The following is a 22,135-nucleotide window of genomic DNA, read 5'->3' as shown; positions in this document are numbered from 1 at the left end:
CCCGCCATTCAATAAGATCATGGCTGATCTGACGTGGATCAGTACCACTTACCCGCCTGATCCCCATAACCCTTAATTCCCTTACCGATCAGGAATCCATCCATCCGCGCTTTAAACATATTCAGCGAGGTAGCCTCCACCACCTCAGTGGGCAGAGAATTCCAGAGATTCACCACCCTCTGGGAGAAGAAGTTCCTCCTCAACTCTGTCTTAAACCGACCCCCCTTTATTTTGAGGCTGTGTCCTCTAGTTTTAACTTCCTTACTAAGTGGAAAGAATCTCTCCGCCTCCACCCTATCCAGCCCCCGCATTATCTTATAAGTCTCCATAAGATCCCCCCTCATCCTTCTAAACTCCAACGAGTACAAACCCAATCTCCTCAGCCTCTCCTCATAATCCAAACCCCTCATCTCCGGTGTCAACCTGGTGAACCTTCTCTGCACTCCCTCCAATGCCAATACATCCTTCCTCATATAAGGGGACCAATACTGCACACAGTATTCCAGCTGCGGCCTCACCAATGCCCTGTACAGGTGCATCAAGACATCCCTGCTTTTATATTCTATCCCCCTCGCGATATAGGCCAACATCCCATTTGCCTTCTTGATCACCTGTTGTACCTGCAGACTGGGCTTTTGCGTCTCATGCACAAGGACCCCCAGGTCCCTTTGCACGGTAGCATGTTTTAATTTGTTTCCATTGAGATAGTAATCCCATTTGTTATTATTTCCTCCAAAGTGTATAACCTCGCATTTCTCAACGTTATACTCCATTTGCCATATCCTCGCCCACTCACTCAGCCTGTCCAAATCTCTCTGCAGATCTTCTCCGTCCTCCACACGATTCACTTTTCCACTTATCTTTGTGTCGTCTGCAAACTTCGTTACCCTACACTCCGTCCCCTCCTCCAGATCATCTATATAAATGGTAAATAGTTGCGGCCCGAGTACCGATCCCTGCGGCACGCCACTAGTTACCTTCCTCCAACCGGAAAAACACCCATTTATTCCGACTCTTTGCTTCCTGTCGGATAGCCAGTCCCCAATCCACTTTAACACACTACCCCCAACTCCGTGTGCCCTAATCTTCTTCAGCAGCCTTTTATGGGGCACCTTATCAAACGCCTTTTGGAAATCCAAAAACACCGCATCCACCGGTTCTCCTCCATCAACCGCCCTAGTCACATCTTCATAAAAATCCAACATGTTCGTCAAGCACGACTTTCCCCTCATGAATCCATGCTGCGTCTGATTGATCGAACCATTTCTATCCAGATGCCCTGCTATCTCCTCTTTAATAATGGATTCCAGCATTTTCCCTACTACAGACGTTAAGCTGACCGGCCTATAGTTACCCGCCTTTTGTCTCCTTCCTTTTTTAAACAGCGGCGTAACATTAGCCGTTTTCCAATCAACCGGCACTACCCCAGAATGCAACGAGTTTTGATAAATAATCACTAACGCATCCACTATTACCTCTGACATTTCTTTCAATACCCTGGGATGCATTCCATCCGGACCCGGGGACTTGTCCACCTTCAGTCCCATTAGTCTACCCAGCACTGCCTCTCTGGTAACATTAATTGTATTAAGTATTTCTCCTGCTGCCAACCCTCTATCGTTAATATTTGGCAAACTATTTGTGTCCTCCACCGTGAAGACCGACACAAAAAACTTATTTAAAGACTCAGCCATATCCTCATTTCCCACTATTAACTCCCCCCTCTCGTCCTCCAAGGGTCCAACATTCACTCTAGCCACTCTATTCCTTTTTATATATTTATAAAAACTTTTACTATCATTTTTTATATTAATTGCTAGCCTAGCTTCATAGTCTATCCTTCCTTTCTTTATCGCTTTCTTAGTCTCTCTTTGTTGTTTCTTAAATTTTTCCCAATCACTTGTTTCTCCACTATTTTTGGCCACTCTGTACGCAGCTGTTTTTATTTTAATACTCTCCTTTATTTCCTTCGTTATCCACGGCTGGTTCTCCCTTTTCTTACAATCCTTGTTTTTTGCTGGAATATATTTTTGCTGAGAACTGAAAAGCATCTCCTTAAAAATCCTCCACTGTTCCTCAGCTATCCTACCTGCCAGCCTGCTCTCCCAGTCTACCTTAGCCAATTCATCCCTCATCCTATCATATTTCCCTCTGTTCAAACAGAGGACACTGGTTTGGGACCAAACTTTCTCCTCTTCCATCTGAATCAGAAATTCGACCATATTGTGGTCACTAGACCCAAGAGGGTCCTTCACAATAAGATCCTTAATTCTACCTACCTCGTTACACAATACCAGATCCAAAATAGCTCGTTCCCTCGTCGGTTCCGTAACATGCTGTTCAAGGAAACTATCCCGACAGCATTCTAAGAACTCTTCCTCCATTCCACCCTTACCGACTTGAGTCTCCCAGTCAATGTGCATGTTGAAGTCCCCCATGATTATTGCCGTTCCGTTTTTACACACATCCCTTATCTGCTTGTTTATAGCCCTCCCTACCTCAACATTATTATTTGGGGGCCTATATACCACACCTACAAGTGTCTTTCTCCCTCTACTATTCCTCATCTCTACCCATAATGATTCCACGTTTTGTTCCTCAGAGCCTATGTCATCCCTCAGTACTACCCTGATATTATCTCTTATTAATAGCGCGACCCCACCACCTTTTCCTTCCTGTCTATTCTTCCTAAACACCTGATACCCCTGGATATTCATCTCCCAGTCCTGGTCACCTTTCAGCCACGTTTCTGTAATGGCCACTCGATACTTTGATGTTTTTTTTCCATTTGTGGGACATGGGCGTCACTGGCTGGCCAGCATTGCCCATCCCTAGTTGTCTTTGAACTGAGTGGCTTGTTAGGTCATTTCCGAGGGCAGTTGAGAGTCAGCCACATTGCTGTGGCTCTGGAGTCACATGTAGGCCAGACCAGGCAAGGACGGCAGATTTCCTTCCCAAAGGGACATTAGTGAACCAGATGGATTTGATATGGTCACCTTTGAGGTGTCTCTCTCTTAGAGGTTGAAAAGCTACAAGTTTCTCCAGTATTTCCTCACAGTTTGAACCTTTGATACTAAAGGCCAACTTCACAGCTCCTCCTTTCCAGACCTTGAATGTCTGGCTCCCCTGTGACCTGGTGACCAGACAGTATGGCGATGCAAGCTTAATCACAAGTTCCTCTAACTTGTGTTCCACTGCTATAGCCATGTGATTTGACATTCCTGATTGTTGCTTTGCATTTGTAGGTTATTATTAACCTCAACTCTATTAAAACTCCTAAGTCTTTTATGACTTCTTCAACTAAGTCACCACTATTTATGGTGTACATATGCTGCCTGGTTTCCTCTTCCTGTGAGCAGTAGTTTGTATTTAAATATCATCTGTTGTTCTGACCATTTATAGGTTTTTTTTTTCCCTGACCAATTTTGTAATTGGTGCTAACAGCCTGTAAAGTCACATAACTGAATATAGTCCAAAATCTCCCACTGGCCAGCCGAAGTTTCGCAGCTGTTTTTATTAATATTTCTCTGGTATCAGTTCCAGATAGAAACTCCAAATACAAATGTGTCACGGAGGATTATTGATGATTAAAGCAGACACAAACAAACCAACCAAGCATGTATGTTAATTCAACATGAGACTCTAATAGACTTCCCTCGCATTCAATTATTCGCAGCAAAATTTAAAACAAAGGTACAAGTTCATGTTCCTTCTCCTGGTATCAGCAAAAACACAAAACAGTTCTTTTTAAACAATGTTTTATTTTGTTTCCACATTGTACGATCAGGAGTGTTCTGTGCTCCGAAAGCCCGTGTTTGCTGAGTCTGTTACCTCCAGCAGTCCCCACTGCTTGGCAGTGCCTAAGGTCTTGGCAATCTGCTCCTGTTCCCAGGGAGCGCAGACAAGAAAAGAATTAACCCTAAGGTTCACAGCGAGACCACTCGTAATGATCCTTCTAACCAGACTGTTAGGCAGATAACTGTATACAGCCTTGCGGAAAGACATTTACTTCATTCGTTAATTGTAATGGGGAAATCACAAGCTGAATTTAGTGACATACTTTTGACGGGGTTCCAGGGAGGGTGCATTGGAATTCTTATCTCAAAACTTTGTGGTTAAAATGGAAGATTTCTTTTAGAAATCCTTTGTAAAAACTCAGCCTCAGTCCCAGAATTCTTGGGTTTTTTTTAAAAAAGGAAAATTATAAACAAAAGTTTTAGGGTTCTAAGCATTGCTGTGGGAATATTCCACAGTAAGAAGTCTCACAACACCAGGTTAAAGTCCAACAGGTTTATTTGGTAGCAAAAGCCACTAGCTTTCGGAGCGCTTGCTGCTCCTTCGTCAGGTGAGTGGGACTCCCAGCAAGCGCTCCGAAAGCTTGTGGCTTTTGCGACCACATAAACCTGTTGGACTTTAACCTGGTGTTGTGAGACTTCTTACTGTGTTTACCCCAGTCCAACGCCGGCATCTCCACATCATGAATATTCCACACGCAGACACACAATGTTCACGGCCAAATTTCAAGCCCGCAGGGTGAATCTGTGGGCACACGGCAGATGCGGAAGTGATGATATGATAAAGTGAGGCTGAAAGCCAATACAAGCATACTTGCACACACTACGCACGCTAACATACAGATACTCACCTGCACTTAGCCAAAGATACAAATAGCTACTCCCCCACTGGCAGATATACTCTCACAAACACGCAGATATGCACACATGGATACATTAACATGGATACACACACAAACATACAGATAAACATGAAAACATACTGATACACCCAAAGGTACACCGATGCAAACATGCAGATATGTGCACACATACATGCAGCTACGCGCTTGCATTCATGCAGCTATATGCAGATAAGTGTGTGCATGCATGCAGATAGGCACACGCACAAATATTTAGATACTCACACACACCCCTGCTTCCTTACTTACACAGATACATGTACACAGCCTAAGTCAGCCTGGTAGTGAGTCCAGTATGTCCATGTTTGCATGTAGCGGAGTGTCAATGGAAACATAACATTCAGGGACTGTTGGACTGACAACTGCTTGGTGTTCACCCACTGATTTCAGGCAGTGTGCCACAGACAGGATTGTGGAATTCTTTCCTAGATTCGTTCCCTCTTGGCCGTAAGCAGGAAAGTTGGACTCTGCTTCAAGCAGCCTGACATCAGCAGGTTCTGGAATCAATCCTGACCAGATTAAGTTGAAATCCCGAGCGTCCCTCCAATCCCAATTTAACAGGAGCTCTGGGAGAAATCTCTCTTGCATCAATATGGTCTTTCCACTGAGCGACACCGTGCCAAAAAATGAGTAATTGTTAGTTACCCATTTTCCGGCAGGTGTCTGGTTGAGGTTTACCAAGTGTAGTTCAACTGGGACCTGTACAAGAGTAGATTTCATCAGAATGTCAGACTTAAGGATTGTCCTTTCGTCAGCAGTTTTCAGTTCTTGTGTTCCAAACAATTTGTCATAAAAGTCTCTGACTAATGCTTACATGCCGTGAGTCTTCATGCTGGAAATGGGCCCTAATGGAAGCACCCTATTATCTACATTGCCTTGTTACACTGAATCCCATTCCTGTCATCTTCCAAGCCCTCTGCTAATGCTGTTTTGTAACCGGTGTTCTGATTCCCGTGGAGACTGAAAACTTTTAAAAGAGATTTGAATTCCCTGTGGAAAGATCACGCAACAAAATTTAATTGTTAAGACTTTTACTGTAACAAACATACTAAAACCAACATTGGCTAAACATTACTTAGGTAGCTAATACATTAAACTGCCTAACATGACTGAAAAGCTTGAGTTGTGTTTATATGTTACACTATACTCTCACTACAGAATTGTAGTCTCTACAGCAACCAGTCTAAAGTTACTCAAATTTTCCAGTGGACATGCTTCCCCTCATTTACTAAATCATAACAATTATTGTCCATCAAAAGTCATTTCCCCGAGGCTTCTGAGAATCCCAAAACCAGCTTCCAATAGCATGGCTCACTCCAGAAATTCCTCCTTCCTGTCACACCAACGCAAATCTTCCAGTGTCCTGAACGTTTCACTGGTCCAGTCTCTTTGACTGGAGATCTAGCTCCCATTCTGCCTGGTGGCTAACAGAAAACAGCTCTTCCCCCTGCTGTTTGCAACAGCTTCTGTTTCCCTGACCCCTACCTTTCTCTGGGTCTCTGGTTCTCTGGTTCTCTGGTTCTCTCTGTCTCTGTCTCTGTCTCTGTCTCTGTCTCTGTCTCTGTCTCTGTCTCTGTCTCTGTCTCTGTCTCTGTCTCTGTCTCTGTCTCTGTCTCTGTCTCTGTCTCTGACTCTGACTCTGACTCTGACTCTGTCTCTCTCTCTAAGGGCTGGATTCCTCAACCTTGCCCACAGCTGGGATTCTCCAGTCCTACTGCAATGAATGGAGATTTACCTGAACGCTAAATTCTCCATTCTCGCTGGCAGCAGCTGTGGGGCAAGATCGGCCAAAGAATTCCAGCCTCACTCTCTCACTCTGTAAAGGGTCTCGGAGTCAGTCAGTCTACAAGCAGCAAGAACAGTTGGCTCTCCTTGTGTGACCAGGTGCTAACCCGGGTACCTGGGTTCAGTCGGGCTTGAGCTGGGCCTCTGGTCCACATGGCGACCAGGTCACATTGGCTAATCGCTGGGCCGAACTAGAAGGAGATTACTTGCTCGGTTTTATCTTGAACTAACAGAGACAGTTAAAACAAACCATCTAATAAAAGCCCACACTCATAACATCAGTCTCTAGGAGTAGTGTGAGAACAATCGCAGTGATGTCCTTCCTGCTCACTCCAACATAATGAAAACTAAATGGGCTCATCAATATTCCATGAGACGAAGAATCCAAGCGATGAGAAGAGACCAGGTGGCCCACCAAGTGCGTGCTTCTCTTTGTCTACATGAAATCTGGACTATTGTCCACTCTCCAGATCCCCGAAAGGTTCAGTTAACTTTCTCACTGTCCTGTGAAAGTCCACCCTCATCTTAGAATCATAGAAACCTTACAGTGCAGAAAGAGGCCATTTGGCCCATCGAGTCTGCACCGACCACAATCCCACCCAGACCCGACTCCCATATCCCTACATATTTTACCCACTAATCCTTCTAACCTACGCATCTCAGGACACTAAGGGGCAATTTTAGCATGGCCAATCAACCTAAACCGGAACACGCGGAGAAAACCCATGCAGACACGAGGAGAATGTGCAAACTCCACACAGACAGTGACCCGAGCCGGGAATCGAACCCAGGTCCCTGGAGCTGTGAAGCAGCAGTGCTAACCACTGTGCTACCGTGCCGCTTCTATCAGACATGCTCATCCGCTTCTTTTCCAGGGCCCATCACATTCTGCACCACCTCCGACCCTTGAAACTAAGACGTCTATTTTTCCACATTTCGCAAACAAATGGTTAAATCATAAAATCCAGTTCCCAAAACACCAGTAAAAATTTCTGGAATGCCATGTAATAAAAATGGAATTTAACTCCTTCACTCACCATCTTTCCTGTTTACCATGGGCAGAACTTGCTTTGCATTTCCATAGACAGAATTCCCGCTTTCTGTTGTCAATGAGTAAGGGGTCAGATAGATGCCAGTCACTTATGTAATTTCCCCACCCAGTCACACACCCTCCTGATTTGGAAATATTTATTTCATTGTCACCAGGTCAAAATCCTGGAACTTCCTACCCAACAGCACTCTGGAAGCAACTGTCCCACAGGAAGTTCAGGAAGATGTCTCACCACCACTCTCTCGAGGGCAACTAATGAATGCCAGTCATGCCCACGTTTCAACTTTCATTTTTCAGAGGATGACAGGATTTCTTCTCTAGAGGACATCCCTGAACCAGTTGGGATTTTGACACAATCTCTATACCCGAGCTATGACTGTAACACTACATTCTGCATCCTCTCCTTTCCTTCTCTATGAACAGTATGCTTTGTCTGTATAGCACGCAAGAAACAATACTTTTCACTGTATACTAATACATGTGACAATAATAAATCAAATTAAATCAAACAATCCAACAGCTTTATGGCACTTTTATTTTAACCAAAAAAGGATCCAATTTCTTAAACTTGTGGCTGACTTTTTCTGGATTATTAGTCCAGGTTTCTAGATTTCTAACAAAATCATGACAGTATATACCCGCATGTTGCACAGTGTCCAAAACACAACCATCTTCAGCTACTTCCCTCCATCATAAGGTCAGAAGTGGGGATGCTCACTGATTTGCACAATGTTTGATTTGATTTATTATTGTCACATGTATACAGTGGAAAGTATTGTTTCTTGTGCGCCATACAAAGCATACCGTTCATAGAGTACCGACTTCACGAAACATAGTGGAGAACATGCCCCTGTCTACATCAACAGGGATGAAGTGGAAATGGTTAAGAGCTTCGCGTTTCTAGGTGTCCAGATCACCAACAACCTGTTGTGGTCCCCCCATGCTGACATTATAGTTAAGAAAGCCCACTAACGCCTCTACTTTCTCAGAAGACTAAGGATATTTGGCATGTCAGCTACGACTCTCATCAGCTTTTACAGATGCACCATAGAAAGCATCCTATCTGGTTGTATCACAGCTTGGTATGGCTCCTGCTCTGCCCAAGACCGCAAGAAACTACAAAGGGTTGTGAACGAAGCCCGTGCATCACGCAAACCAGCCTCCCATCCATTGACTCTGTCTACACTTCCCACTGCCTTGGCAAAGCAGCAGCATAATTAAGGACCCCACGCACCCTGGACATTCTCTTTTCCACCACCTTCCGTTAGGAAAAAGATACTAAAGTCTGAGGTCACGTACCAACCGACTCAAGAACAGCTTCTTCCCTGCTGCTGTCAGACTTTTTATGGACCTACCTCACATTAAGTTGATCTTTCTTTACACCTTAGCTATGACTGTAACACTACATTCTGCACCCTCTCTTTCTCCCTATGTACTCTATGAACGGTATGCTTTGTATAGCAAGCAAGAAACAATATGTTTCACTGTATGCCAATGAATGTGACAATAAATCAAATCATATCATAGAGGAGAAGGAGAGAGTGTAGAATGTAATGTTACAGTCATAGCTAGGGTGTAGAGAAAGATCAGCTTAATGCAAGGTAGGTCCATTCAAAAGTCTGACGGCAGCAGGGAAATTCAGCATCATTCACAATTCTTCAGACAATAAAGCAGTACAACAAAACCTGGAAAAAATTCTCGCCAACAAGAGAAACTCTGACTATCTCCCCTGACAGTCAGTGGCATTAGCATGAATGAATCTCCCTCTATCAATATCCAGGGAATTACCATTGACCAGGAACTGAACTGGACTAGCCATATAAATACTGGGGCTACAGGAGCTGATCCGAGGCTGCGAATTCTGCAGTGAGTAACTCGTCTCCTGTCTTCCCAAAGGCACGAGTCAGGGGTGTGATGGCATAATCCCCACTGGCCTGGATGAGTGTGGCTCCAATAACATTCAAGAAGCTCAACACCATCCAGCAAAAAGCATAATCAAGGACCCCATGCACCCTGGGCATTCTCTTTTTCACCACCTTCCGTCAGGAAAAAGATACTAAAGTCTGAGGTCGCGAACAATCTGACTCAAGAACAGCTTCTTCCCTGCTGCTGTCAGACTTTTTATGGACCTACCTCACAAGTTGATCTTTTTACACCTTAGCTATGACATTCTGCACCCTCTCTTTCTCCCTATGTATTCTATGTACTCATAGCTAATGCCCTCCATACCAGACAACATCCTGGTAAATCTTTTCTGTACCCTCTCCAAAGCCTCCACATCCTTCTGGGAGTGTGGCGACCGGGATTGAACACTATATTCCCAGTGCGTCCTAACTAAGGTGCTCTAAAACTGCAATATGACTTGCCACTGTCCATTCTACCTACTCTCTTAGTAAAGCATCAGGTCGAGAAAGCTGACAGATTGGCAACACATTTACAAACACTTCTTTCCGAATCCAGGATTCGGGTAAAAAAAGGAACCAGAGGGCAAAGCAGTTCTGACACTCTATTAGCCAGCTTGGATCCTCACTAGAGGCAGACCTGCTGGGAGTAAAGGGAGGGAGGCTGCAGGGACCAGGGCAGCCGTTCCACAGAGTACACTTACTCACCGAGCCAGTGAGTGTCTGCTTTAATACTCGTGGAGCCCTAAACCTAAACCCCCTCCACGTCAAGTGTAATTGCAGCTTTTGAAAACTGCCCAGAAACATTTGAGTCCGATCCAGAAATGTGTTGGTTTATTTAAGTTAGTAGCTCCATCCCTGGCCTCATTGATCTGGGAATCCAGAATGGATTTTCCCGAAAGGGGGAAAGAAGTGTTTGTAAATGTGTTTCCAATCGGTCAGCTTTCTCGACCTGATGCTTTAAGTGTTATCCAATTGTTGGCGCAAACACTCGGAGTAGTGTCACCATGAAAGAGTTCAACCTCTGGAGTGCTCTTTGCTCCAGATGTTGCTCGACAGGAAATGTTCTGCCTGGATCCAGATTTTTGTACAAACTGTGAATAAAATTGGCCTCGTGCAAACACTTGTTGACTTAAAAAAACTCCCATTGCAACGCAATCTCCACTACAAGACAATCGACAGGGCAGCACGGTGGCACAGTGGTTAGCAATGTTGCCTCACAGCGCCAGGGACCCGGTTTCGATTCCCGGCTTGGTTCTCTGTCTGAGTGGAGTTTGCACGTTCTCCCCATGTCTGCGTGGGTTTCGTCCAGGTGCTTTGATTTCCTCCCACAGTCCAAAGATGTGCAGGTTAGGTGGATTGGCCATGCTAAATTGCCCCTTAGTATTAGGGGGGACGAGCTAGGGTAAATGCATGGGGTTATGGGGATAGGGCCTGGGTGGGATTGTGGTCGGTGCAGACTCGATGGGCCGAATGGCCTCCTTCTGCACTGTAGGATTCTATGACATAAAGGATGAACAGCTTTAGCTCCATAACGCTCGGTGAAGCTTTATTGACCTGTTAGGTCCAACATTCCATCTCCAGTTTGTGTTCTGTCGACTCAGCTCCCTCAAAGCAGCAATGCATTAATACAATTGATGCCGGGGATTGAATGCAATGTCAGCCAGCTTTCTGGCAATCCTGCTAAAAAATATAACCACACCAACCGCTGTGACCCTGCAATTAATGCGTGTGAGGTCCCCTGTCAAACCCAACACGTTAGCAGTCTTTGAGCTCAATACTGGGGTTGCCAACCCTCCAGGATCAACCTGGAGTCTGTCCACATTTCTGCTTAATCTCCTGGACATTCCTGCCAGAGCTGCCCAAGGGAAAAGCCCGTGGGGGTAAACCCCGATGTGTTTGTAATTTGAACACCGCTGTTTAAAAACATTGGTGATGGGGGAAAATGGCTGTTTGAAAGGGCGGGTGGTTGGTGACAGGAGATCATGTGATTAAATCTTCAGGAATGTGTCCCACCCAGAGTTGGCAACTCGACTCAATGCGCCACGAAGCTGCCCCAGGAACGGTGGCCGGTGCTGGGCCTGCAGGCAGAGCGGGTGTTTCCCCAGCCCTGTGGCTGAGTGAGGCAGAACACCGCGATAACACCTCGACAACCCCAACTCACTGCTGTGCTCTGCATTTTCAGATTGCCGGAGCAAACGGACGCTGGAGCTGGTCAGTTGGCGAGTCTGCCAATAACTGCTGAACTGAATGGATATCCCAAAAGCAGAGGTGACCCTCATCACCAACAGCATCCAGGCCTACATGCAAATCAAATGTAAGTACTCAGCACCTGCTCCCTCTAACTGGGAGACATTCCTGAACGTTCCGTGACACCGGTCAAATGTCAACCCCGTAGTTTGGATCTGTTGGGATGAGGCCTTATGGGTAAGCAATGAGGATACAAGAATAAACATATACATACTCGTGGCTGTGTACACGCACAATCACTCATGCGTGCACGCACAGTGACCTGCACATACACTGATGTGCACACACATACGTGTGTGCACACACATACGTGTGTGCACGCGCACACACACACACGCTGACACGCATGCACTGACATGTGTGCACACCTGACAAATGCACATGCACACCTACATACACACATGCAAGTGGGCACCTATAGACACACAAGTGCACACCTACACACGTGCACACGCACACCTACACAGACACGCATGTGCACACCTATGCACATGCACGCTTACACATCTACGCGTGTGTGCACGTACATATAAACTTTCACAGGACTCGGTTACAATGCTGAACCTTCACTGCTGTTTATTTTGTTAAAGCTGTTATGGCCCAGAGGAGGCTATTCAGCCCATCAAACCCACACCAACTCTCTGGAGAGCAATCCACTCAGATCCGTTTCTCCACTCCGTTCCCATAGCTCTGCAGCTTTAATTCCCCCAAGCGTCCACCTCGGGTCTCTTTGGAATCATTGATTGTCTCCATGGCAGTGAGTTTATTACGGCTCACTGCGATTTAAAAATATCCCCTGTGTATCTCTTGGCAAAGATCTGCCTCTCCTCCTCCTTGTACCATCATCTAATGGGAATAGTTTTTCTTGGTCTACACTTATCTCATAATCCCATAGAATCCCTACAATGCAGAAGGAGGCCATTCAACCCATCTTTCCAGATGAATTCAGGGGGAAATCAGTGTGCATTGTGTTTTGACACTAAGATATGCTGATCAGTCAGACCCTCTACATCCCCTGAGTCCAGCCATGATTGGCCTGTGTGTACCTGGGCCAGCCTAGGTGTTAGAAGGGGTTATGTTTCCTTATCCAGAGCACAATGTGAGGCCCCCTATTTCTAATTGCACAATGGCTAAGGCAATGTCAAAAAAGAAACAAGGGAAGTTTGCATTTACATCGCGCCTTTCATGGTCTTAAATGTCCCAAGCCCTTTCCAAGGTGACCTTCAAGGGCATGTTACACCGCATCCCAGCCACAAGTGCCAACGACACCTTTTAATAAAGAGACCAGCTGCAAAACATTGACAGTTTAAGTCCTCCATTCCTCATCGCTGACTATTTTGAGTTTGATGCTAATGGGAATGCACAGGTCGATGCACAGAATCAAAACATGCCTAGTGCTTTTCACAACTTGTTCCCACAGAAGCGATGAAGAGATGAAAGGCTAGTGTTCTAACTTACTGAGGCATTCACTCCCTCATTGTAGTTGTAGGAGGGTTATATATGCCGGCCATTAGGCCTAGGAGCCTGGATTAACAATCAGGAAAAAGTGAGTTTAACCCCCGCCACGGCAGTTTGAGAATTTAAATTCATTTATTTTTTTAAAAAGTCTGGAAAGAAAAAGCTGATGTCAGTAAAACTAACCACAGTTATTGGGTTGTCACAAAACTGTTACGGGTTCATTTATGACTGGACAGGGTGAATCATAGACTCCCTACAGTGCAGAAGGAGGCCATTCGGTCCATTGAGCCTGCACCAACAACAATCCCACACAGGCCCTATCCCCGTAACCCCATGTATTTACCCTCTAATCCCCCTGACATTAGGGGCAATTTAGCACGGCCAATCCGCCTAACCCGCACATCTTTGGACTGTGGGAGGAAACCGGAGGAAACCCACACAGACACGGGGAGAATGTGCAAACTCCACACAGACAGTCACCCAGGGCTGGAATCGAACCCGCGTTCCAGGTGCTCTGACGCAGCAGAGCTAACCACTGTTGCACCATGCTGCCGCACAGATGGATATGGGGAAGATGTTTCCTCTTGAGGGGGAGACTGGAACTAGGGAACATATTTAAAAATAAAGGATCTCCCATTGAAGATGGAGTTCAGGGGTAATTTGTTATCTGAGGTGGCTAGTCTGTGGAATTCTCTTCCCCTCAGAGTGGTGGAGGCTTCATTGAATTTATTCAAGGCTGAGTTAGATTTTGATAGGCAGCAGAGTCCAGGGTTATGGGGGGGAAGACCAGAAATTGAGAAGCAATCGGATCAGCCATGATCTTATCAAAAGGCAGAGCAGGCCAAAGGACCCACGCCTACTCCTAAATCCCAGAACATTTTGAAGATGGAAACCTGCCACCCATCCGCAAGCAAATTAAGAAAATGATAGGTTTCCCAAGTCGGGATGATGTGACTCGGTCTAGTCTCTGTGTGACTTCAGGCCTATATCAAGGTGGTTGATTTTTAACCACCTTCTGAAGGTCTCGCCAGCCACGCAGTTGTACCAAACCACCGCAAAAAAGGTCTAGCACCACCAGTGACAATGAGAAACGGCAGTAGCTGCCAGCTTTGCCAGTGATGCTAAAGGGCGGCACGGTAGCACAGTGGTTAGCACTGCTGCTTCACAGCTCCAGGGACCTGGGTTCGATTCCCAGCTTGGGTCACTGTCTGTGTGAAGTTTGCACATTCTCCTCGTGTCTGCATGGGTTTCCTCCGGGTGCTCCGGTTTCCTCCCACAGTCCAAAGATGTGCGAGTTAGGTTGATTGGCCATGCTAAAATTGCCCTTAGTGTCCTGAGATGTGTAGGTTAGAGGGATTAGCGGGTAAATGTGTAGGGATATGGGGGTAGGGCCTGGGTGGGATTGTGGTCGGTGCAGACTCGATGGGCCAGATGGCCTCTCTATGCACTGTAGAGTTTCTATGATTCTATGAATAATCATTTCTTTAAAAAAACTGAATGTAATTAGAAAAGTCTGAACGCAGGTCCTTGTGGGCATGTGTTGTCGGCACAATTCCACCTGTAATGAACGTTGACATGGGACAGGTTTTCAGAGAGGCCTGTTCGATAATAAAGATGCCACTCGGTGAGCTCTGTGTGAGGGGGAGGTTGCGGTTAGTGGCCAAAGTCATTCCGGACCTTAGAAAGCGCGATCCACCCACTCGCCTTGAAGAACAAAGATGAATGCAATTCAGGAAGGGGTTTTCCCAAACTCCTGCCATAACTCTGGCAATTACAGCCATTTATTTGAGTTACAATGGGAGACTGATAGAATCTTTGTGATATTTCAGAACTTGTGCACAGGAACAGGAGTAGGCCATTCAGCCCGTCGAGCCTACTCCACCATTCAATACGATCATGGCTGATCAGACAATGCCTTTTACACCCACTATCCCCAATAACCCTTTACACTGTTGTTAATCAGCAATCTATTAATCTCTGCTGCAAATACACTCAATGGCTGAGCTTCCACAGTGCTCTGGGATAGAAAATTCCAAAGATTCACAAGCCTCTGCGTAAAGGAATTTCTCCTCATCTCTGTTCTAAGTGGTTAGCAATGCAGCCTCACAGTGCCAGGGACCTGCGGCTGATTCTCGGCTTGGGTCACTCTGTGTGGAGTATGCACGTTCTCCTCATGTCTGCTTGGGTTTCTTCCGGGTGCTCCAGTTTCCTCCCACAGTCTGAAAGACGTGCTGGTTGGGTGCATTGGCCATTCTAAGTTCTCTCTCGGTGTATCCAAACAGGCGCCGGAGTGAGGCGACGAGAGGCCTTTCACAATAACTTCATTGCAGTGTTAATGTAAGGCCTCCTTTTTTTATTCATTCATGGCCAGCATTTATTGCCCATCCTTAGTTGCCCTTGGAGGGCAGTTGAGAGTCAACCACATTGCTGTGGCTCTGGAGTCACATGTAGATCAGACCTGGTAAGGATGACAGACTTCCTTCCCTAAAGGACATTAGTGAACCAGATGTGTTTTATCGACAATCATTTCATGATCATCAATAGATTCTTAATTCCAGATTTTTTTTTATTGAATTCAAATTCCACCATCTACTGTGGCGGGATTCGAACCCAGGTTCCAGATCATTAGCTGAGCTTCTGGATTAACAGTCCAGCGATTAATACCACTAGGCCATCGCCTCCCCACACCTTGTGACTAATGAACTTTAAATTGAGTCCCCTGGTTCGCGACTCCCTAACCAAGGTAAGCATCTTATCTGCACCGGCCCTGTCGATTCCTTGAAGTATTTTGCAGGTTTCATTGCGATCACCTCTCATTCTTCAAAACTCTGGAGAATACCAACTCTGTTTGCCCAATCGCTCTTCATAAGTCCTGTCATCCATGGAACAAGTCTGGTGAGCTTCCATTGCACTCCCTCGATGGCAGTAATACCCTTTCTAAAGTAAGGAGACCAAAACTGCACACAGTACACCAGGTGTGGACTAACCAAGCTCCTATACAATTGAAGCAAGACCGCGCTACTCCACAAACTACAATGTAATGTTCTTCAGAATTGGCATGTATCACCGCTGGGAGATTGTCATTGAAGATCGAGTCTAACTTGGTGCAATGCTTCTTCTTTTTCCTTCTACAGTAAACCCAGAAAAGGCTGCCTTGTACTTCATCACTGGCGTGTGCTTTGGCCTCATCCTGACTCTGTGCCTGCTAGTAATCCGAATATCCTGCCACGCCCGCTCCGGAGCTGATGCCCCGGTCAAGGGCAAGGTCGAGGAAGGTAGCGAGGAGGAGGAGGACGAGGAGGAAGACGAGGAGGATGATTTGGATGCCGTGCCGCCCGTGACGACGGACTTGACCCTGGCCAACCACACCCAGACCCACACCAGCTCCAGTGTGAACGTCTTCACGTCGGCCGAGGAGCTGGAGCGCGCCCAGCTGCTGGAGGAGAGGGAGCGCATCATCCGTGAGATCTGGCGCAGCGGCCAGCCGGACATTCTGGGCAGCGGGTGCCATCAGTTCGAAATGGAGCTGTTACCCAACGGAGGCCAGAGAGAACATCGAACCTGGAGCCCAAACTCTGAGCACAAGTACTAGGAGGAAGAGGAACATTTTACCCTTATTTTAAAAAATAAATCTTTTAAAATTAGCCACAGACATATGGAAAACACAGAACCAAAGATGAATAGATGAGAATTTAGGTGTTTGATCGTACCAAAATCAGAAAGCACAAAGAAACAAAATCGAACTGAGGGTTTCAGGTGAGGGATTGAGGCCAACTGTTCATTGAGTCTAGATTCGGAAGTCTAACTGTTGGAAATTCTGTTAGCCCCTAGTTACTGGGTTCAAATCACTGCCTGGATGTGGGATGGAAAATTCCAGAATCATTTGACGAATGGGGAAGGAGCAATGCCTTCACCAAGGAAAGTCCAACCTGATTGGAAGCTGTCCCTTCAGATATTGACAAAACAAGCTCTTCCCAAAGACGGAATGATCCAATCGCGGGGCCTTTCCAATGTGTCGGCTTTAACCGTCGCCAGGAATAGCCACCGATTCCAGAGAGTTTTCCTCACAACTCCCCAATCCCATCGAGGCTTGAGACCAAATCGAACTTTATATCCAATATTTTTGTATATTCATAAACACGATTTTCTGATGAGCTCCTGGCAGCTTGATATTTTAGAATTTATAACTAGTGCAATGATCTGGATTGGTTTCCAGAACCTCGTTGCCTATGGTGCTTGGACTCTTTAAGAAATGCACTTGGTAGAAAATGGTACTGTTTTTATAGCTTTACCCATAATGGGACCAATGTGTTACATGTTACCTACCTGTATAGTCCAATGTGTTACATGTTGACTTATCTATATGTATCTTATCTGTATGCTCAGTGCATTATATGTGTCATACCTTTATGGACCAATGTGTTGCATGTGATGTACTTGTATGGACCGACTTGTTACAAGTGACTGTATAAACCAGTGCATTACACATAACTTACCCACAAAGGAGATGTAGGTGCATGTTACTATTACAAGTGCCTTATTATTTGTGTCTTAGTAACACAAAGGGCTGATAGCTGGAGTCAGGAAGTTTCCCAACTCGGCAGACACCCTCAGTTTAAAGGGTCACATTAGACTCAATTTTCACTCTGGGGGGGAAAGGGGTGGGAGGGGGTCGGGGGGTTGGATAGGATCATGTCAGGCCCACCGACCCCAGAAACAGATCCCAGGTGGTCTAGGGGGCAGGTGAGTGCTGAAGCTGACTGCGGGGTAGGCCTGCCTCGGTTCTCTGGGACTTGGGTCCTAGTTGCTTTAGACTTTAAGTCCTCTAGCCCTCACCCTCACCTTTTGCACCCTCTCATCTCCTCATGTCCCCCCATACTCCCGTGCTACTGCATACCAACTCTTGACCTCCAACCATCACCCATGCCACCTTATATCCCCTTGTGATCCCATAGCCACTCTCACAATGCCCTCTATGGACAGACCTCAGGACCTGTGGAGATGAAAAACTAAACTTCTAACAATCTAAGATAGCTTCCATCATACAGATATGATAGTTAAAATAGTACCTGTTCAAGAAATCCATTCAAAGCTTTTAAATCTCCTCAAGAGGTTAATCTCTTATCAAAACAAATAAACTTCTACTCAAACCCCACCCCAATAGCCTATTTAAACTGTCAATCAATTTATGAATTCAGAATCCCCTGCTGAGATAATTGTGGCTTTTGAAACTCGCCCAAGCAATCATGATCCTTTGGGAAATGCCAACAAAGAACTTGCTTGAAACTGCATGACAAGATTTTTCTTTCCCGAACCAATGTCAGATGGCCTGTTAACCAAAGCCAAGTGCTGCACAGGGTTTGTTTTTTTTGGAACTCTCACTGACAGCTTCAGCCTGTTTTTTTCATGTTTAAAGAAGTTTAAAAATAAAGTTCAAATCGTGACACGTAAACAGACTTTATCCATCCTTCAAGAACTTTACGCCTATTCCATCAATTTGTGACTCCCATGTTGTGGCTTGAGGCCCTTGCGACAGTCAAACTGGGATCTGTTTGAACTCAACACGAGGTTGAAATTCCCCTCTTGAGTTTGAATTTCCACCCTCTCTGAATCACGCTCTGCCTCTTGATGCAAAGAAATGTATTTCTCAGAAGTAGGGGTGGGGCTTTCACAGGCAGGTCTCAGCCGTCAGTTTCAAAGGTTCTCAGAGGCTTCTCGAATCCACAAAAATCTTGACCAAAGACCTAAAGTCGCAACAATGCTTCACTTGGCACCTTGTTTATTTCTAAGTCAATGACATAACATCAGAATTGGAAAATGGAATAAAATGGACCAATTTCATGTTCCTTGTTTTAAAATGACACTTTGACAATTATTTTTGATGGACAATAATACAGAGCAATAGGATTAAGTGTTGTTTACCCCCCCCACCCCCCCGTTAGGGTCTGGTCTAGACACTTCTGAGTCAATGTGGAGGTGATGGCCTAGTGGTATTATTGCTCGACTATTAATCCAGAAACTCAGCTAATGTTCTGGGGACCCGGGTTCGAATCCCGCCACGGCAGATGGCGGAATTTGAATTCAATAAAAAAAATCTGGAATTAAGAATCTTCTGATGACCATGAAACCATTGTCGATGGTCGGAAAAACCCAACTGGTTCAGTAATGTCCTTTAGGGAAGGAAATCTGCCGTCCTTACCTGGTCTGGCCTACATGTGACTCCAGAGCCACAGCAATGTGGTTGACTCTCAACTGCCCTCTGAAATGGCCTAGCAAGCCACTCAGTTCAAGGGCAACTAGTGATGGGCAATAAATGCTGGCCAGCCAGCGACGCCCATGTCCCACGAATGAATAAAAATACAAGCTGATCTCACTTTGGGACAGTAACGCAGCTGGTCTTAATGTTGGGGAAAGGTGATCCAAACAATGTTCTCATTTATGAAAGCAATCAGATATTCCTGTTTGCAGGGATGTGTGGGTGCTGGAGAGTTGTCCTTACCCAATGACTAGAACTCGACATAAATCACAACCTGCAATCTGTATCATCGTACCACCCAAGCATAGCAGCAACACTCTTGTGAGCCCTTTATCCAAACCAGTGATGTTAATTGTGTTAAAGCACATACTGATTATAGGTATCTTAGATCTGGAAGTTGAAGATGGTTTTCACCAGTGGGACTTGGTTCAACGCCAGTCGAGGCCAAAAGCCTCTGTTACCTGTTGGTTGTAAAGGTTAAGGATCAAGCTTGCCTTGGCTGATCGGTGCACTGTATTAACAATGGCTCTAGGTGAGAAGTGATGCATTTTGATAGGAAAGATGAGCAGAGGCAATATAAACTAAATCTTAATTGAGTTGCAGGAACGGAGAGACCTGGGAGTTTTTGATGTACATAAATCTTTGGCGGCAGGACAGGTTAAAATAGCATATGGCATAATTGGCTTTATAAAGAGCGCTGGAGAGTATAAAAGCAAATGAGATGCTAAACCTTAATAAAAATTGATTAGCCTCAACTGGAATGTTTTGTACAATTCAGAGATGTTAAACCCTTTGAGGAAGTGCCGAGAAGGCTTGCAGGATTGGCACAAGCAATGAGGGAGTTTAGTTATATAGGGAAGAGACTGGGGAAGCTGGGATTGTTCCCTAACAGCAAAGAAAGAGGAATTTAATGATGTATTTGAAATCATGGAGGATTCTGATGGAGTAAATAAGGGGGAAACTCTTTTCAGTGACAGAAGCAAATGTCTCTATCTCCTTATGCACACACATTAAAGCAGTCCAGACCCTACTGAGGAGAAGAAAATAAATGTGGTCTCCTTAATAACACTTCAACATCTGTATTGCTGAAAAAAGAGACATGTCAAAGCTTCCCATCTCACGCTCATCAGGGCACTTGACAAAAATAGCAATATAAGGGGAAAATAATGATTTATACTGTATGAGAAGGGAGTGCTGATTGGTTGAAAAGTAGACTCTGGCAGGGGCATTGCTATGAAGAATGCACCAGGTGAACAACAGTTAACTGCCAAGCACATGGTGCATTCTCCATGGCAATGCCTCTACCAATCAAGAGTCTATGTGCCAACCAATCAGCCCTCTCTTCTCATAAAGTATAAATTATTGTCTTCTCCCCCACGTTGGCATTCTTGTGAAGTGTCCTGATGAGTGTAAGATGAAAAGCTTTGACAATACTCCTGCTAAATGATAATTCAACATCTCTCATGTTATCCAATGAGCTGGTGGACTGATCACTGTTATCATTCCCTTGCTATTGTGCCATTGGGATGTGGCCCTGCCTTAGTCTCACTCAGTGAAACATCCAACCGTGATGGACGGCAGCTCAGAACCATTTCACCCCTTGTGACAGCATTTTCACTGGAGACCTTAAATAATTGACTCACGTGAGAGAAATAAATGAAGCCAAATGACATAGAATCCCACAGTGCAGAAGGAGGCCATTTGGCCCATCAAGTCTGCAACGACCACAATCCCACCCAGGCTCTAGCCCCGTAACCTCATGCATTTACCCTAGCTAGTTCCCCTGATGCTAAAGGGCAATTTAGCATAGCCAATCCACCTAACCCGCACATCTTTCGGACTGTGGGAGGAAACCAAAGCACCCGGAGGAAACCCACACAGACACGGGGAGAATGTGCAAACTCCACACAGACAGTGACCCAAGCCGAGAATTGAACCCGGGTCCCTGGCGCTGTGAGGCAGCAGTGCTAACCACTGTGCCATCGTGCCACCCCTTCTGTCGTCCTTTGGCCAGATGCTTGATCAGGTGACTAAAACCTCTTTGAATTAGGATTTGTTTGGTGGCAGATTTCAGATTAAACTTGTCCGGCTAGATACTAATGCAGAATTGGTCTGTCTGTTCCTGCCGCTGAACCCTGTCAGTGAATGAATAACTTTGTTTAAATGCAGGATAAAGGGTTTTCATAGGAACATGCGAATGTAGTTCAACATGGTTTCAATCCACGTGACTCTAGTTGGAATGGAAAGTGGGGCATTGATTTACAGATTGTGAGTGCCAAGGTGTAATCTAATAACTCTGACCTTTCAAATGTTATGACTGCTTCAGGTTATATTTTATTTTGCTTAATAAAAATCTATGGTTGAATTAGCACTTGTAATGACTCTGTGCACATGTGGAGTTGCCAGATGTGGTTCTTATGTATTAGAGTTCCCAGCTTCTCCCTCCAGTACAATTTAGTGTGGAAATTGAGATGGAAATAGGCTCAGTCCATGTTCCATCCTGCTTGCAACTTTTGGGAATGGGCTGTCTCTCCACTCTCCTCGATCTCAGAGTCTCAGATGCACCTGCATTTCCAATGATATGTCTGGCTTCAATCTTTCCCAGAACATTGACAAAAGTAGGACATTCAGCCCCTCAAGTCTGCTCTGCTGTCCCATTAAATCATGGCTAATCTTTTCTGTCCATCTCTTGTCTTGAAAGCTTCAGTCGTCCGGAGAGAGAATTCCAGATTTGCACA

At 45.4% G+C, this 22,135-nt stretch overlaps 1 protein-coding gene across 4 annotated transcripts in view; it reads left to right on the top strand.

The window, feature by feature from the left end:
• LOC144509230 (protein eva-1 homolog B-like) overlaps positions 1-21,779 on the top strand; it is an 87,423-nt gene extending 65,644 nt beyond the window's left edge. For all 4 annotated transcript variants that reach the window (XM_078237783.1, XM_078237780.1, XM_078237782.1 and 1 more), the window contains 2 exons: positions 11,619-11,750; positions 16,276-21,779. In XM_078237783.1, coding sequence (XP_078093909.1) covers positions 11,684-11,750; positions 16,276-16,733 — 525 coding nt within the window. In that variant the 5' untranslated portion in view covers positions 11,619-11,683 and the 3' untranslated portion in view covers positions 16,734-21,779. The remainder of the gene's footprint in view (positions 1-11,618; positions 11,751-16,275) is intronic.
• The last annotated feature ends 356 nt before the right edge of the window (positions 21,780-22,135 follow it).

This window comes from Mustelus asterias, chromosome 21 (genome assembly GCF_964213995.1).
Source record: "Mustelus asterias chromosome 21, sMusAst1.hap1.1, whole genome shotgun sequence".
Lineage (NCBI taxonomy): Eukaryota > Metazoa > Chordata > Chondrichthyes > Carcharhiniformes > Triakidae > Mustelus > Mustelus asterias.
This window is presented reverse-complemented; position numbering and strand designations above follow the sequence as displayed.